At 37.5% G+C, this 17608-nt stretch overlaps 1 protein-coding gene across 2 annotated transcripts in view; it reads left to right on the forward strand.

Annotated features, from left to right (window-relative positions):
* Positions 1–6: 6 nt before the first annotated feature.
* RNF111 (ring finger protein 111) overlaps positions 7–17608 on the forward strand; it is a 54408-nt gene continuing 36806 nt past the window's right edge. Inside the window, exons 1-2 of one of the 2 annotated variants that reach the window (XM_026084029.1) lie at positions 7–143; positions 10095–10990. In XM_026084029.1, the coding sequence (XP_025939814.1) occupies positions 10114–10990 (877 nt within the window). In that variant the 5' untranslated portion in view covers positions 7–143; positions 10095–10113. Of the gene's footprint in view, positions 144–8111; positions 8723–10094; positions 10991–17608 lie in introns of those variants that run through there. The other variant, XM_026084030.1, reaches the window with a different exon arrangement.

Below are 17608 nucleotides of genomic sequence, written 5' to 3' on the forward strand. Positions count from 1 at the left end.
CAGGAGGCGGCCGTGGCCTCCGGGCCGCGCCAGGCGAGCGGCGCGGGGTCCCTCCAGTGCCCGCTGGAGCCGCTTCCTCCCCGCCGGCCCTGAGCGGGCCGCCGGCGGGACCCGCCTCTTCCCCCTTGGCCTTGCTGTCTCAGGTACGGGGGTGCGGAGGGGCCGGGGGCCCGCGGTGTCCCCCGCGCCCCGCGGGGCATTGCCTGCCGGCGGGGGGGCTCGGGGGCCGGCTTCCGCCCCGCCCCTCCCCTCCCCTCCCCGGCGGGGCTGCCGGAGGGGGACGGGGCGCGGGGCAGGCCGGTGGGGGGGACCTTCACGGCGATTTTGTCAGCGCCTCGTTGACGCACAGAACAAAATCTTCGCTGCGGGAAGCTATACTGCTCCTTTGGGTTTTGTCTCCTTGGAAATTTGTCACGTTTTCTATTACAAAATTGAGTTTTACTTGCATATGTAATAATGTTTAATATAACGTCATTTGTTTTGGTTGCAAAGGCTGGTGTTCTGTTTCTTAACCCATATTAAATAAAATCGTTAGATGGATTTTGCCTAATAAACAAGGAAGCAATGCTGGGAAATGTAGGCCGAGATCTTCAGAGGTTTATAGGTTTGTAACTCTTATGGAAATCAGAGAGTGTTAAGTATCTATATACTCTTTAAGTGTTTGTGTGTAGGAAATCAGGGCTGAGCATACATTCTTTTTTTGTCTTATTTTTTTCTTTGAGTAAGCTTTTCCATGGCTTGAAAGGGTTACACATGAGCAAGGCCTCACTGCTGTAGCTGGCTAAGTGATGCTCTTAATTTCTGATGCTCAAATACCCTCACAAAAAATACATAATGCAGAAGGTATGGTGTTGCTGTAGTACCCCAACTTTACTTGATCTTAACGTAACTCCTTCAGAAACTAATCTTTAATCAAAAGATAGAAATTAACTGCCTGGCATTCATACTTAAGTAGCTTTTATCATGGTGGAATATCTGTATTATAAACTAATATTGGAAAATTAGGTTTTTTAGGTGGTGAAATAAGGCCTTTTGTTGTCTTTATTGTAACTAGTGGAAAATTCCAAAGATATGTTAATTGTGGATAGTTACTAAAAATTTTTTTGATGAAAATTCATATCAAAAGATCTGGAATACTTCATAGCTTCTTAAAATGAAAATTAAAGCTTTTAATAGTCGACACACTTGTAGTTCTTGCTATCAAAGTACTTTTCTATCAATTTAAACACTTCTATATGTCTTTCTGTTAGATAGAGGGACTACCTGAGGCCAAAAAAGCTGTTAGCCAAGATTATCACTAGTTCAGACTGTGCTTCCACACATGTGCAAGGGCTGATAGAGAAAAATGTGATCTTGATTCATTTGGTAAAGGGGGCATCTGGTCACCTGTCTCATGTTCTCATCCACTATATGAATTCAGTGGTAGGTCATCCTATAGGACAGGAGAGAAGCCATGTGCACATCTGCATTTTTTCACTTTACTTATATAAGTATGTAAGACGCCAAGCTTCCTGCTTTTAAAACTCCTGAAGTCTTGCATATTTAAACATCTGTTTATTTTTACTGATGGTTGTAGCCCTGGCCACTACTACTACAATTATTTCTAGTGTGGGAGGGAAGGGGCAACAGCTCTACGTATTCATGTGTGTTTCAGTGTCCTTTTAAAATTTGGATGGAAGCATTCTGACCTTTCTAAAGTGTGTTTTCTAGTAAACAGTGGCTTTTGTAAAAATGCATTAAGAGTATATGATAGTTGATCCATGATTTTTTTTGTTGATCCATGAATTTTTCTTCAAATTAATAACTTTGCACAACTGCCTAACCAGATTAGATGTAACCAAGTCTGATCTTTCAGTGGAGGTGGGCATGTTGCAATTATGTTTAGGTGACAGTAGTTACTGTGTTTTTTCAAGATCAAGATTCTCTCATTTCAGTTGTTTATATCTCCCCTAGTGGTGAAGATACTCTGAGAAAATTCAGCTAATGGTGTGCTGTCCCCCCGCCCTCCGATGAACTACAGGGGCTCAGTTGTCAGGCAGTTGAATAAATGGGGAAAAAATGGGGCGAGGGAATCTTAATTCACATGTAAACAATGCTGACAGTACAGAGAGAGATGGATTTGCCATAGGCAGATGCTGCATAAAGATTTCCCAACAGCTTTACTAATGCACTACCTGCTTTGGGTCAGCTTTATCATCCTGATCTGCTCCAACTGTTTGCACATCAGTGAAACTGAAAAGAGATTTATAAACATGCATATTGAATAATACCGTATAGTATTTATGTGCAACATAGGAGTAGGATAATCATTCCGAGTCATTGTCCCTTAAGTTTTATCAGTACAAATCACAGTGGTCAGCAGCTGCCAAAATCTGCGCTGCTCTTAAAAGAAACACCAAATGCATCCTCAGCCTCAGTGTCTGTGATTGGGGGGGGGGGGGAAGGTAAGCTTTCTTCAGAAAACAAGGTTTAAGTTGAGATGTAGTGTTTACATTAGTGTTTTTCTTGGTGGGCTAATGTCAGTCCTAACAGAGACCCCTAATTCCCTAATTAAGCAGAAGAAAAGGGAGAAAAGGAGAATGTTCTTTTCACTAAGACAGCTTTTCTAATTATTTTGCTGTTTTATAGTTTATGCTGTTTGGAAAAGCACTTATGATTTAAAGTCATGTCATCCTTGGTAATTGTTTTTTAAGTGAAATTTCTTTTGAGAAGGCTAGTCTGATACTTTACTAGCAAGAGACTTTCTTCTGTGTGTTTTTTGCCAATAAGATGTAGTTCTAACACCTGGCTTCTGTCAACAGTAAGATATTTGTTTTTACCCACTGCCACTTGGCTCTAGTGGGTGGAAAGAGTGGAGAAGTCCCTCTTGCTCTGTCCTTCCCCAGTAAACTGGTAGGTCTGCTTGGATTAATAACTACAGAATCTCCAACTGCTTGCAGCTTTCTTGAAGAACAGCATGAAATTGTCGCAATGGTTAATTTCATAATTCTCATTTGCAAGGTTCTTACTAGCAATTGTGGCAAAGATCATGTCTTCATCCAGAAGTGTTTGCAAAATGATACTGTGTAAGAACACTTGCATGTGTTTGAAAGGTCAAAAATGCCCAAAAGACTAATACATATATATATTTTTTAATTTGATGGTTATGTAATTCAGAATTTTTCTTGCTGGCTCTGGAAACAATACTCTTAAAGATGGTTGAAGGAGAATACCTATTTAAGATCTTAGGTTCCAATAAAAGAACATATTTTGCCATTCTTTTATAAAACTACAACTCCTTATTTCCAAATTCATTGCTGTTATGTTTGTCTTGGAGTTGACTGAAGCCAAAACATTTCTGATTGCCAAATCATATTGCTTATGTCTTAAAACCATGATTTACATAGTGTTAGTTTAATTGAGTTTTAGCCTAGGACAGAGCAAAGAAATGTCTAGACTGAAAAATGTGCTTGTGAACACCATGTTTGTCAAATCTACCTGCTTGCATCCATTGTACAAAGCCAAGTACATTCCTTGCCAAGTGGATATGGGCATGTTAATGCTTCGCTGACACTTGATTGATGCTAGGGTTTCTATGGATATCGTACTATCTTGGACTGATTTGTAGTAGATTGCAGGAGAACTTTTATTTGTCATTCATAGGACTCTGTGCAGAATTGTTCTTAGCCTGCTGGATCATCTTGCTGAGGCACATCCAGCTGCACATGCTTCATGCATTTTGTCTATTCCAGCTGGAATCAGGCCATAGATCCAGTCCTAGGGAAGAGCTTGTCTGCTTGTAGCTGTTCAGTTGCTGGATTCTGTTAGAAGATCCATGAGAAAGTGACGCAATTTCAATAATCTGTCCTTAAGAAACAGTGGTGGCCTCAGAGATGAATGCCAACATGGCGTAACAGGCATCTTGCATCTACTGTATGGGTGGACTAAAGTTCCTGCTGCAAGATCATTGTTATACTGATCAGAGGTGACCTGTGCATGAAGAAATGGACCTTGTGGTCTCTGGGAAGAATTCTAGAACATGAAATTAAGGAGACTGCTGTTCCAGAGGTTTGTTACTGTTGTGTCTGCCACTGGTTAGTTTGGTCCGAAGTTACCTTTGAGATGTCTTTGCAAAGGTTGGTGAGATTAGTATGGTATGTGAAATAACTGATTTGTTTCATTTTGAGGGTAGACTTTCTAGACTTTGACTACATGACTGCCAATGATACTTCCTAGAGCAAGTGAGCCTGCCTGCTTTGCTTCAGCTCATGGAGCTGTACCACTCCTCTGCAAAGCATAGGCAGGCTCTTCCCTCTGGGCTGAATGTAATGGAGTGTATTTGGGAGACCATGGGCAAGAACTTGTCTCTGGAACATTATCATGCAGCTAATAATTAATTCTACTCATGTTGTTCTGGCATACTGTGCCTTTCTGCATGGCAAAAGATAAGCATTCTGATTGGAGAATTCTCAAGTAGCTTTCTCATTCAAAAATCAGAGTATCTGACATTGTGCCTGCATTAAGGCAAACAAAGGAAATTGGGAGTGGTTTGTACGGTACTTCACATAGTCCTGTGAGTAAAGATGTGTTTGACACTACATAGCATCAGTGCATGCCTAGCATAATTGTGAAATACGTCATGATTGCTGCTGTGTAAAGATACATAGTACTTTAACAAGCAAATTGATTTTTCCTTTTCCAACAAAAATTAGAAGGCCAGTATATAGTTTTCTAAAAATTAATTAAACAGTTCTCTTTTAAAGCTTTTTTTATCTTAATTGGTGAAAACAAGGAATAATCAGATGTGAAGAACAGTGCAATAAAGTTTAAAAATCTGATTACACTTGTTTTGTTGATAGTAAAACTAAATATTGGATGCTTGCAGCTGCATATTGTATGAGTTGTCCATGCTTGATAGGGAAGGAATGAATAGGGCACCACTGCCCCTTCCAGGCTAGGAAGTGGTTTTTCATGAACTGCTCCAGAGTTCTCTATTTGTATTGGAGCAGGGTATGATAGCACTGAGACTTGATCTTTATGGGATTGCAGTGGGGGTGCAGCTTCTCAAGTGGCTTTAAGTTCTTCGTCAACCTCCTTTGATGTGTCAGGATTATTCGTGAATTAGTCTCGTTAGGCTCTGCCATTGGGAAATGGAAATAACAGTAATTGGAGTTTGTCTCACTTTTGCTGAAGGTCTTGCATGACTTCTCTAAGCTTTTTCTTTATCCCATTTCTTGGTATCTTGATTCATCTGATAGAAGAATGTTGCCAAAAAGAGTAAAAATATGGCATTTTAATGAGAGGGGAAAAAAATGACTGGCATTCCAAAATGCTGCTTGTATACACTACTTTCATTTGCTGGTCCATTCTTAAAGCTTTCGATAGCCGGGTTTGCCAGTTCACATACCTACTGTGGTAGGAACTGTATACAAAACATATTTAAGACTTCTGTGTGCAAACCAGACCTCAACAGAGAGGTTTTCTCATGAAGATAATAGTACTACTATTAGCTTATCAGAATAAAAATAAATGTAAAATCTAACAGAAGCCACGTATTAAAAGGGAATTAATTTTACAAGTTAGTGGTGGGTTCTGTTAGCATATGCAAAGAGAAAAACAATTAGGAATGAGTAAAGGAAATTAAAAGAACTGCAAATGCAACTCTGGAAAATTCCCTTTTGCAAAACTCTTCAGTAGCTTCTCCAGCTTGATATCATTGTATATGTAGCAACTTAGATCAATACATAAATGATCTGAGAGAATATTCCAGAAGTGGAATTTGCTTGCTGAGATGATGGTGGTATGTCTGCCAGCTCTTGGTAGCCTCAAGAGCTGTCTTGTGCAGAGTTCTTGTCTGCATGGGCCCCTAGGCTTAACCTTGGATGTCTGAGTTGCTTGTTAAATGCATTCAGGTTCTGTCTAGTGGAGACTGTATAAGGACACGGGGAAATTAGTGTATTTGTAGTGAGAGGAGTGGGGAACTGTAGAAGGGGGAAAACATGCTACTGACTTCTTCATATATGCAGATTTTCTGTGTGCTGCTTTTCATCAAGTTGTCTAGAGCTTTAGTCAAATACAAGATATTCAGTGAATAAACTTTTGGCTAGTGAGGTTTAGGTGTGTGTGTTATCTGAATTGGTGAAGTGAAAGGATGCAAGAATTGTGTACTCTTCATGATTCTGAATCTAGTCATACCCTTTTGAGAGGGACTTAGAATAACTATTTTACTTATCTATACTTTTCTGATATCTGTCTTAAGTGAAGACTGAATGAAGGGCTGTTAAAGTGGCTTAAAGAATATATTACCCCTTTTTTTCCTTCTTAAGGTCTTGACTCTGCAAGTTAATAGGCAAATCTTTTAAGAAAGAGGAATGCTTCCATGCTGGTTAAACTTATTGCCTCTTGTTGCTTTTGAAAAAGCTGCTGAGGACTACTTTTAATTAATGGGAGTTTTTGTAGGATCTTCTAAATGTTTGCTAGCAGATGATCTCATTCCTGATTGGTGCTAATTGTTTGCATAGTGTTTTTGTAGTCTCTCCTAAAGTTTGTCTTAAAGTTAGTGTAAAAGCTTTGGACTTGTATGCAATATGGATATTTCTTGCACTTCAACGCTGAAAATACTTGGCATGAATTGGAATCTAGTTATAAGGTAAGCTCTTTAAAAAATCATGGTTTGAAGAATTGTTTTCTGTGGCCATCACTGATTATTCTGCTTCCCACTTCTAGTTTTTCATTTGCAAAAAACAAGGTCTTACTGCTTTGAATTTAGGTTTTTGGCTCTGTGAAAATGATTATTTTAAGGTAGTGTTCTTAGATTAAATTTAAAATAAAAGAACCAATCTGCCTTTTTTTTTTTTGATTGATCATATGATCTTCCTGCCTACTGCCTTTTTAGGTCAAATCTTTAGTTCAAAGGTTTGTAATAGCATTTCTAAATAGTGAATGAATGGACTATTTGTAATTGTTGATTGCTACCATTCTCTTCAAAAACATGGTCCCATTTAAGCTGTTGTGTAATTTTTAATCAGAAGCCAGCAGCTCTCCATGAGTAAGCAGTCCTTCAAGCTCTGTATTGGTTAGCAGAAATGTAGAATTTTTGACTGCTCACTTAATTCTAAGTTACTGTGGACTTTTCGATCCTTATTTGACTGCAGATAAACAAAATATTTGAATCTGAGTTAGCTGGCTATTATATTCAGGTTGCTTGTTAGACTGAAAGCTAGTAAACAGTGTTTCAAGTGCACTATGTTTCATTGTATGGTGGTTTGGTGTTTTTGACATCCTAAAGTAGTTTGAGATTTCTCAAAGTGTAAGCTTTCTTGCTTTATTTTGCTGTAACTTAAATAGCTCTATCTGTACTTTAGTGTGGCAGCATCTGTAATAAAGTAAACAGCTTATAGCAAGGTAATTATGTTCAGAATGCAGAACTTGCATACTGGTAGATATTGCTACCGGTAGAGTTTAACAGAAAAAAGTGGGATGGGGCGTTCCAGTGAGTAGGACTGAATCCTTTTGTAAGCTAGCCCGTGATTGTGCTGGTATAATGAGAAAGTGTTATTTTTATTCAGATTTTATTTCTTAAGAAAACTTCAGAATTAAATAAAACTGTTCCTTTTGTTTATCATGTTAAAAAGACAGGAAACTTTGTCATGAATAGGCTGGATACGTAGTATAAAATGGTAACTTATGATTATCTTCAAAGGAAATAAGCTCTCTCAATAAGTTAACATTTTTTCCAAAGGTAAATATTTTGTGGATTTTTCTGACACTTGTGATGAAATACAGGGTAATTGTGGGAGGGTCTGGCTTCATCATGGACTGCGGAAAAGTTTGACCAAGTGTTATACTTCTATGAAACAGTGGTGCATAAATACTGTACAAAAAATGCTGCCTTAAAGGTGACCTTGTGAGGATTAGAAAAAGATGATGCTCCTTGTTCTCTCTATGCACGTAACAGGCTTGAATTCTGATTTCCTGTCTTTGTCCAAAATATTACAAAATAGAAGCGTAGGTCTTTTCCAAAGAAAGATGGTGTGTGTATGGGGGTGTGCACATGCTTAGGGAGTAGCGCTTTCTTAGTTACCGTTTGGTATAGATCTCACGTTTAACAGTAATTGTTAGGAATATTTGTAGGATTCCCTGTGAGAACATCCAAATGGATCTTTTCAGGTAGGGTACTAGGATCCTTAAGATTCTTGATCTGCTTGGAAAGCTCCAGTGGACTTCATGGCTTCTTTAGATAATAGTATTGCAGTATTTGTGCCTTGTGCAAAATTTTTATTCCAGACTACTTCAGTTGAAGAATTATTTTAATTGCTTGTGGCTATGAAGAGAACAGAGGCTGTCTGGGATATCACTTTGGTTTATACCCCTTGCAAACTCAAATAAGTCATACTTAAGAGTCTGTTAGGAACAACTAGAGCACAGCTGCTTCTGAAAGCGTCAGTATATGGAAACAATCACGGAAATGTTGATTTGACTCTGTGCTGTAGTCTCCATCTTGTTTTGATTTGGCGTTCTATGACTTGCTGCAAAGTGGACAAGAGCATTAAATATTAGCAACAAATGTAAGAAAGTGTTAAAAATTTGAAGAAGTAATTTGGAGGCTCAGGCAGAAGATCACTGAGCTGAGTAGGTAATACTGCTTGGCCTACCACAGATCATGCTGTTGCTGCCTTAGACTTTTTCATGGCCTTACGGATGTTCCAGCTGTGCTGCTTGAGGATCCTCGTTTCCACATAAGGTATAGTGAGACATTTCTAAGGCAGCCTTCTGGTTGTGCAGTACAGCCTGCTTTAAGCCAGATATAGCTGTTTGTGTGCTTATGTGATGAATCAGATTGGTGTCTGATCTGGTTGGGAGATTTGTTTTTCGGATGGGTCATTTCTACAGTCTGGTACAGTGGTTGGCTGCATAAATATTTCTGCCAAAAGAGCACAGGAGATGTTCCTTCAAACTTGGGGGAGGGGAGGAGAAGGAGCACTTAACTGCTTAGAGTAATAAGTGTCAAATGTCTCCTGTGACTTTATTCATCTGAGGCACAAATAAGCAATATTACTCTGAGTAAAGAGTGCTTGTGCTCTTATTGCAGTGGAACAAAATACTTTTGTCACTTTCTTTTGTGAATTTAAACAGAAGGCAGAGACGCTAGACGAAGCAGATTGAGAAAGCTGAATATATTACTGAGGCTATTGTTGCTCTCAAAAGTGTTTCTTTGGAATAGTCTTTGGAGGCTAACATTGTTGCATGTTGACAGCCTATGGTTTTGACAGGGAGGGGAACTTCCCTGGCACCAGCAATTGAAGGAACATGTGATATGATATGCTCAGTTTCTGTTGCAGGAGAGAGTCAAAAGTACATGGACTGAAAATAGTGGTATCTGTACACTGCTCTACACCATCAATGCAAGTGTAGGTTTCTTAAAAAACAAAAACAAAAAACACTGTTAATTTACCCCAAAATAGTGAGGTTCAAATGTCTCCTGTTTTATTCCTTGTCAGAAAATAATCATTACAGACTTTTACAGCTCAGTTGTCACCACACTACAACATCTATTGTATGTGAGATATTTACATGTATTGGATTTCTGTGGAACCAGAAATTCTGATGTTGAGAAATAACCCAGACCTTAACAAAAAAAACCTTTGAATGGAGTAGAAGAAAACTGTCTATGTATACAGCTATAGGGGAGGACATAGGCCACATTAAGCACAGTTTAGCTGGTGGCTGAATATTGGATTTATTTAGCTTAGGTTTATGTAACTTATATAAACAGTCTGTAAAACTCTTGTACTTAAGCGTTGATAAAACATTATTCTTCAGTTATGATACACCGTTACTTGCTGTGTGAAAGTGATAGTTATGTTTTTGCTGACTACAGTTTAAGAACTACTCTTAAATGCAAGCTGTAAGAGTTCTGTCTTAATTCAAAATTGTCAAGCAGTATTCTTAATATTGTTATGAGAGAGTTGTTTTTCAGTTACTGCTCTTTTGCTTTTCCTACTGTGTTATTAGTCTAAGCAGTAAATGACTTCTATTATTTTAGTTTTGCTCTTTAAAAAAAAAAAAAGTTCTGATGCTTGTTTTTCTTGATGCATGTCTGTTTTTATTTCTAGGCCTTTCTTAAAACTTTCCATGTCTAAATGGACTCCTGAATGTAATATAGTCTATACTTTAAAAGCGGATATGAAGAGTGAAGTTCCTTCTGATGCACCAAAGAGACAGGAGAGTCTGAAGGGGATCCTCTTGAACCCTGAGCCTATTGGGGCAGCCAAAAGCTTCCCTGCAGAAGTTGAGATGATTGCCAGTAAAGTAGGGAATGAGTTCTCTCACTTATGTGGTGATTCTCAAAAGCAGAAGGACATGAATGGCAACCGTACAGACCAAGACAAAAGTATTGTGGTGCGAAAAAAACGCAAGAGCCAGCAGGCTGGTCCTTCGTATGCTCAAAATTGTCCTGATAAAGAAAACCAAGGAATCCTAGGATTAAGACAGCATCTAGAAACACAGAGTGAAGACAATGATTCTTCTTTTAGTGACTGTATCTCTTCGCCTTCATCTAGCCTACATTTCGGAGACTCTGACACAGTAACATCTGATGAAGAAAAAGATGCTCCTGTCAGGCACCCTCAGGCAGTGTTGAATACTACAGGTAGAACTCATAGTGCAAGGTCACAAAAGTGGCCTCGGACTGAGGCAGATTCTGTACCTGGATTATTAATGAAAAGGCCCTGTTTTCACAGCAGTTCATTAAGAAGACTTCCATATAGGAAGAGATTTGTGAAAACTAGTTCCTCTCAGCGGACCCAAAACCAAAAAGAACGAATTTTAATGCAGAGGAAAAAACGAGAAGTGTTAGCTCGAAGAAAGTATGCTTTATTACCCAGCTCTAGCAGTTCCAGTGAGAATGATCTCAGTAGTGAATCTTCCTCCAGTTCATCAACTGAAGGGGAGGAAGACTTATTTGTATCACCTAGTGAAAACCACCAGAACAGTACAACTGTTCCTTCAGGTAAAACTAAATTCTTGAGGTATTTCTGTTAATGAGTTTTGTTGTGTACAATATCCTTTTTTATAGGTGCTTTGGAGCAGTTGTCTGTGTGTTTTTGAGGAACTTGCATTACAAACAGGCTTATTTATCATGATAGTAATATGAACATTAAGCTATAAATTCTTGATGGGAAAAGTACAGAACTTTCAATATAATTGATCAGATGTAAAATCCTTTAATGCAAAAGATAATGGTTTTAAACAATCTGCTGGCAGATTGATGAATCTGCTTAGTCATATGCTGTGAAGTTGCTTCATTTTTAGCTGTTGAATTGTACTAAAGGTGTTAACTATTACAACTTTGTTAACAAGTTGCAGGAATAGCAATTCGGTCTGGTTTCAGAATGTAGAAAGAGACATAAATACCATATCTGCTAATATATAATTAACTTTGCTTGAGTACTGTTTATTGTTTAAAAAAATATTAGTCATTGTGATAGTCTGAAACAGCTTTCAGTATTAGGAGCTGTAGTATTACAATAATAAGAAGAAAATATTCTAAGTCCTGAAGTTGTGGAAGGCTGCGTATTATGTATATGCTAGGCGCTTTGCCTAGATAAGTTTAATGCAATAATCTTGCAATCAGTTTACATAGACACTTCTCTAGTATGTATTGCCGTAATATTTTAGGGCATGCTTGAGTGCTAATGATTCCCTCCCCCTCCCCCCCCCCGGTTGTCTCAATTTCCTTTCGTCTTAAATTTGCCAAGTGAAAGGCAGTTGCAGATTTGCCACTAGCATTCACAATGTTGCATTTATGCCTCCTGTGACTCATCTCAGCTTTTTTAAAGAGAGGAAGTTGATACACAGGACACAGCATAGTGTTAATCTGTGCAGCCATGTTATATGTATCTATTGTCTAGTGACAAATTTGTTTTAGAAAGTGAAACCATATCTTAGACTATGTGCTGGTCTTCCTCTGAGAAAAGTTGACTGATATTGCAAGGACAGGGTAATACTTTTGTTGTTTGTTTGAGGGAGACGGGGAGGAGTGTGTGTGTGTGTGTGTTTATGTTAATGTCAGGACAGGATTTATGCTAGGAAAGAACCAGAGTACTAAATAGTAGATTACTGCTTGTTACCCATTGTAGAAGGAATCAATTGCATGTTGTTCTTTAATGTACTGTTTTGATACAAAAAGTAAAATTCTAATACAGAAATTTCACTAATGCAGTGCTAGGACTGCATGAATAACTCAAGATGAGAAAATCCAAACTGGAAGGATTATTGCACAGCGTTTATTATCTTAATGCAGATTTGTGGGGACAGAAACGTAATTTTTTTAAGCTTAAAATTGCACTTCTGACATGCGTATCCAACCACACTGCAAAGATATGAGTTGTAAATAATTAACTTCTTACAGGGCTATGCCTACCTTCATTTTAAAAATCAGTTTAGAAAACTGTTGTGTTAACATTCCTGTTTCAAGGTTAATTGTGTCTTCCCATTTTCAGAGAAGACTGGGGTTTCTTGCAGCTGTAAGATCATGTAGGACCATTAACAAAGCTCCTTCTACATGAAAGCACATACACAGTACTGTGCAACAGTGAAGCTACTAAATGCATGACAAAATGTGGGTTATGGCTTCTCAAGCAAAATCTACTTCTATCCAGAATAAATGTATTTAGAGAGAGAGTGTTCAAGTACATTAAAAAAAATTTGAACTGTTAAAACCTACTGTCCTTTTTTACCACGAGTTTAATTAACTCCACTTCTGCACTTTTAATTCCCTTGAAGTGTGGAACATAAGTATTTCTATACTGAGGGTTTCCATAAACATTTCAAAAAGAATTTGTTTGGAGACAGATCTTAAATGTATGCAATAATCAATGAATATTCAGGCTGATCAGGTAACTTCTGATAAATCAGTGATTCAGTATGATGTTATTTTGGTGTTAGGAAGACTGGAATTTGTAATGTATTTCATCCAGTTATGTGGAAAAGTGAATATATTGTCCAATGGCCTTACTTTTATGCTACTTGAAAAGCATGTTTAATTCATTTATGAAGTGATGTTTATTCTCATGTCATGAATGAAAAATTCATTAGCTCTGCACCAGTTAATTTTAGATGAAAATACTGACACAAGTTGTAACTGAAATAAGGTATGCTTTAAAGAATGTGTATTATGGTGGTTGCACTTCAGGACTAAGACATGCAGTGAGCAGTGAAGTAATTTTGGCTTGTAATTTTGCATGTGAATAAGAAGTGTGTTGTTTTTTTTCAGTGGAAATATGCATTGATGGGAAGGTTTTGAGCATATAATTTACATCAAAGATATAAAGGAAGTGTGTTCAACTTTCTGTTCTACAACTCTCTTATGTTTAGTGAAACTAAAGTATGTGTGCTTAACCCTTTTTACAGCTTTTTGCTGTTATATGAGATACTTCTAGTTATTGAGTTAATTGGGACAAAAATGGGGCCAGTTGGGAAAATAGCTATGCAATTTCTCTATATGGTGAGCAAGCAGGATAGTGTTTCTATACGAGGAAAGGATTGTATTGCTAGCAATGCTCTACTAGCCCTTTGATGTTAGAGTTTGGTCCTGGCCTCTGCCCTGCTACCCCAAGAGTGGCACATGCAAGTTAGTATGCATCTGTTGAAAACAAAGAATATATTGAAGCACAAATAGAACTTTCACTAAGAATGAGGCCTGCAGCATATATGTAAAATTATTAGAGGATAGACTAGGAAGAGAGCAAAAGAAAAATCAGAAAAAAAAATGCAATTTAAAGTATAGAAATAACCGAATTCTTAAGAAACAATCATCACAGTGATTTGATTGGTCTGTTGCCTACTTAATAGCAATTTATATTAAGGATATGTGGCAAAAATTTTCTTTGCTTTAAATATTGATGTCTCTCTAAAGATTCAGTGCATTTAAAGATCCAGTGCATTTAATTAGTATATACTATTAAGGAAAAGTTTTCTTTTTGATTATTGTAAGAAATTAAAATGACATTTCTTTCACCAAGTAAGTGTTTAGTGGGTTAGTTCTTGTAGTTAATAAAACTTTCATGATTACTTTCGGCAAATGATATGTGTGGTGGTGGCGGGGAATGTATACAGGTTTTTTTTCTCTATTTTCTTCTCTGTCAGTGTTTCAGCAATTTTTCTAGTGGAACTTTCTTGCTTTGGGAGTGGGAGGTGGTTGAGCAAGTACCACATCCTGACACTGAGGAATAGATTTGATTGTTCTACCAGCAGTTTGCTGTAAAAGGCAATTACTCTCAGGAAATGTGGGATGACCAGATGAGCTTTGCTCAGGAGAGGGAGGGGATTTGGGGACATAGCGACAATATGAAAACAACTCTGTTTAGTTTAATGTTATAGGTACGGTTTGGGAATTGAAATGCTGTGAGGGGGTATATAATCTAATCTGAATGTTGATCAGTAAGTCTTAATTGAAATACTGGGTTACAGAAAAAATGACTGCAAGCAGTAAACTGACTGGGAAACACAGATTTTGATTTTGTGTTTTGTTTGGGAAGCCCAGAAACTTTTCTCTAATCCTTTTTTTTTTTTTTTTCCCCCTTGTCAAAGGTGACAGGGCATCAACTTTGTTCCTGAAATTAGATCTCTGCCACATTGTAATGAAACTTCTCTGATATACAGATACTCGATTTTCAGCATGGATATAAAAGGGCTGGGAATATCATCTGAACACAGCTGAACTTTAGACAGAAATCTAGAACAGGCTAAACTTGGAACAAGTTTATAGTTTTACGTGGTGTGAGTTGGCAGTAAAGCTGAACTCCAGGAAATGAGAAAGTGTCGATATAAAAAAGTTGGGTGGAATTTTGCATAGTCATAAAATACTGACCTAATAGCACTTAAAATTCCTTCAGGTCTGACGTGTTACTTTATATCTTTGAATAGCAAGTACTAGACAGGCCTTGCCTCTTTCCTTAGAATATAATGCTGATGGCAAGCTGCTCCAGTTTTTGTTCAAAGCGGCTTGAAACAGACTTCTATTAAAAAAGAATGAGGCTGAATTCATTCAGTTTTGTCCTCTTGATTCCACTAAGGGTTTTGTAGTCTGTCTTCCAAGACTGTTGAATATACACATGTGATTTTCTAAAAGTTAGAGGCTGTGAAAATGTTAATCTGAGTATGAAGTGATGCATGTTTATTTTAACAGGTTTCTATTAACATTGGAAGATAAGCATTTATTAGGTGGAAATTAACTGCCTGCTTTCAGAGTAGTTAATTTTTTTTTTGTTTTATCTAATCCCTCCCCAAACTAAAGTGTTCTCTATCTCCTCAGTAACTGATGCAGCTCATAATTTACAGCTTTTATCTCAACAGCATTAGTAGGCAACGAAGTGAATACATATTCCTTCTACTCCGCCTGTTACTAGAAAAGGTTTAGGGAAGAACTGGGAAGGGGTGAGGAAAGAAGCACATGGCTTTATGAGCAGTAGTCATATTAACCATTCTAGCTATACCTATCAGTAAATGTGAATTGGAGCTTTAAATATCTGCAGTGTAATAAAAGTTAACATGGAATTCGCTTCAGTGCTTCCCCATAGCGACTACAGCTTTCTGTGCTGATAAGACCTTAGTTCTAGAATTAGGTTTGGCTTGCTGTAGCACTGTCATTAGAACTAAGGTCTGTGTGCTTGCTTAATGGTAGTCAGTACAGTTTTGGATTAGCCCATGTTAGCATAGCTCGCAGTTGGACAAGATCCCCTAAATCCTGCTTGCTGGCTCTTTTCCACTGGGGTGTAGGCTCTTAAGCAATTTGTATGTTCTTGAAAATTTCTCCCATCTTACTCAGTTATTGAAAAGTGTATTTCAAGTAAGTCTCAGGTAAAGAAAAACTGATCTTCTAACCTAGTTCTTAAAAGCTATGAAAGTTGGAAAGAGAGTACTCACCGAAACTTAGTAGGAGATTATCTGTTTCAAGCTGAATTACACATCTTGTACACAAGATGCTGTGGAGGCAGGTAATATCAGAAAGTTCAAAAAGGAATTAGACATGTTCACAGACAACTGTCTATAAACAGGGAATAGGCAAGGATGTGCTCTCTGACATCTGTAATGCTGTTTTGGGTGTTGAGTGGTATGAGAGATTTTGACTAGCAATTGTAGCCAGCATTTTTTGCTCTCACCAGATAGCTTTGCCTGTTGCTGCTGATGGAGAGAATGTGGGCCTTGATGGGCCATTGGTGTGATCCAGTGAAAGACTGAAACTTCAGAGTAAGTTTTCTCTATCACTGGAATTTGACTTTTTATTTTAAATATCTTCTGTTTTCCCCAGAACACACATCCCTTATGTAAGCTTGTATGGTTTGGCATGGTCAAGCTGTCTCATTTGAATTTGTGTGTTGTGAATCTCCTTTGCTATTTTACATGCAATATTTTATCTAATTTAACTGCATGCTATTGCAAAATAAATGCAATAGCTACTGTCCAGGAAGGACAACAGTCAGCCAAACTTAAGTTTGGATATTGACAGTAATATTTCTGTCCTTGATGGGACATTGGTGCTAATGACTAATAATTAATTGTTCTCTGACTGTGAGCTATGCCATGATCTTTCAGAGTTAAGTAGTAGTACTGTGTCTAAAGCAAAGCTTAGAGTCTATTGTGCATAATTTTTGGATAATTTAAAATATTTGATACTAAAACTTGATTCCCAAAACTGCATGTGGTCTTTTAATAGTACCTAGCAGATATAACTCTGATGTAACCTAACAATTTTCTGGGGAAAAGGTACACTGTATTTAAAGATCTAAATATTGGGCTACAAAGTATTACATTGTTTAAAAAATTATATTCTGCTTACTAAATCATTTTAATCTTTGATGTAGGGTCTCACAGTGTTAGGGATTTTCTAAGGGATGATCACTTTTTGGCATGTTCAAATTTGGATTCATGCTAGGATACTCCAGTATAGTTCTTCCTTTCCCCTAGGTTGCCTGAATACTAGTTTTAATCATAAAATAGGCTTTAAAAAAGGGGAGGGGGCCTCCTGGAGAGAATGAAAAAGAAATATTGTATATTTGAAAATGAATATTAGTCATGTACGAAACCTAATTACTAAGTACTGTTAATATTTGAGCTAATATTTGGTGTTTTGAGTGCATTGTAAAATATAAATCATGGCTGTGGATAGGGCAGAAAACTAAATCCGGTGGACACTAATAAAATTCTTGCTGTAATTTTCAGAAGTTTTGTTTTTAACCAGTTCATTTAAAATGTAGAACGAGTCTTTTAGTGGTAGCCCACAGGCTAATTTAGTCACAAACAACTAGAGTATAATTTGCTTGCTGCATTTTGGTATTCCAGAGGTGGCAGAGAGACATAGTTTATACCTGCAGGAGAGTGATTTTTCCTTTGCTGTATAACCATAAGTATTATGCTTAGAGTAATACAAAATACCTGCCATAGATTTACATATCTTTTTTTGCTGCTATCAGTCTGGTTTCTCTTCCCCACCACTCCATGTTGGGGGAAGGGAGAGCACCTTCAAAGAGTATAGAATTAATATATATAATAACACACTAATTATAGTAACTCGATAATTATACAGATTTGGCTGTTCTCTTACAGGGTCAATTATTTAGATGATACA

Source organism: Apteryx rowi, unplaced genomic scaffold, assembly GCF_003343035.1.
Source record: "Apteryx rowi isolate R43461 unplaced genomic scaffold, aptRow1 scaffold_624, whole genome shotgun sequence".
NCBI lineage: Eukaryota > Metazoa > Chordata > Aves > Apterygiformes > Apterygidae > Apteryx > Apteryx rowi.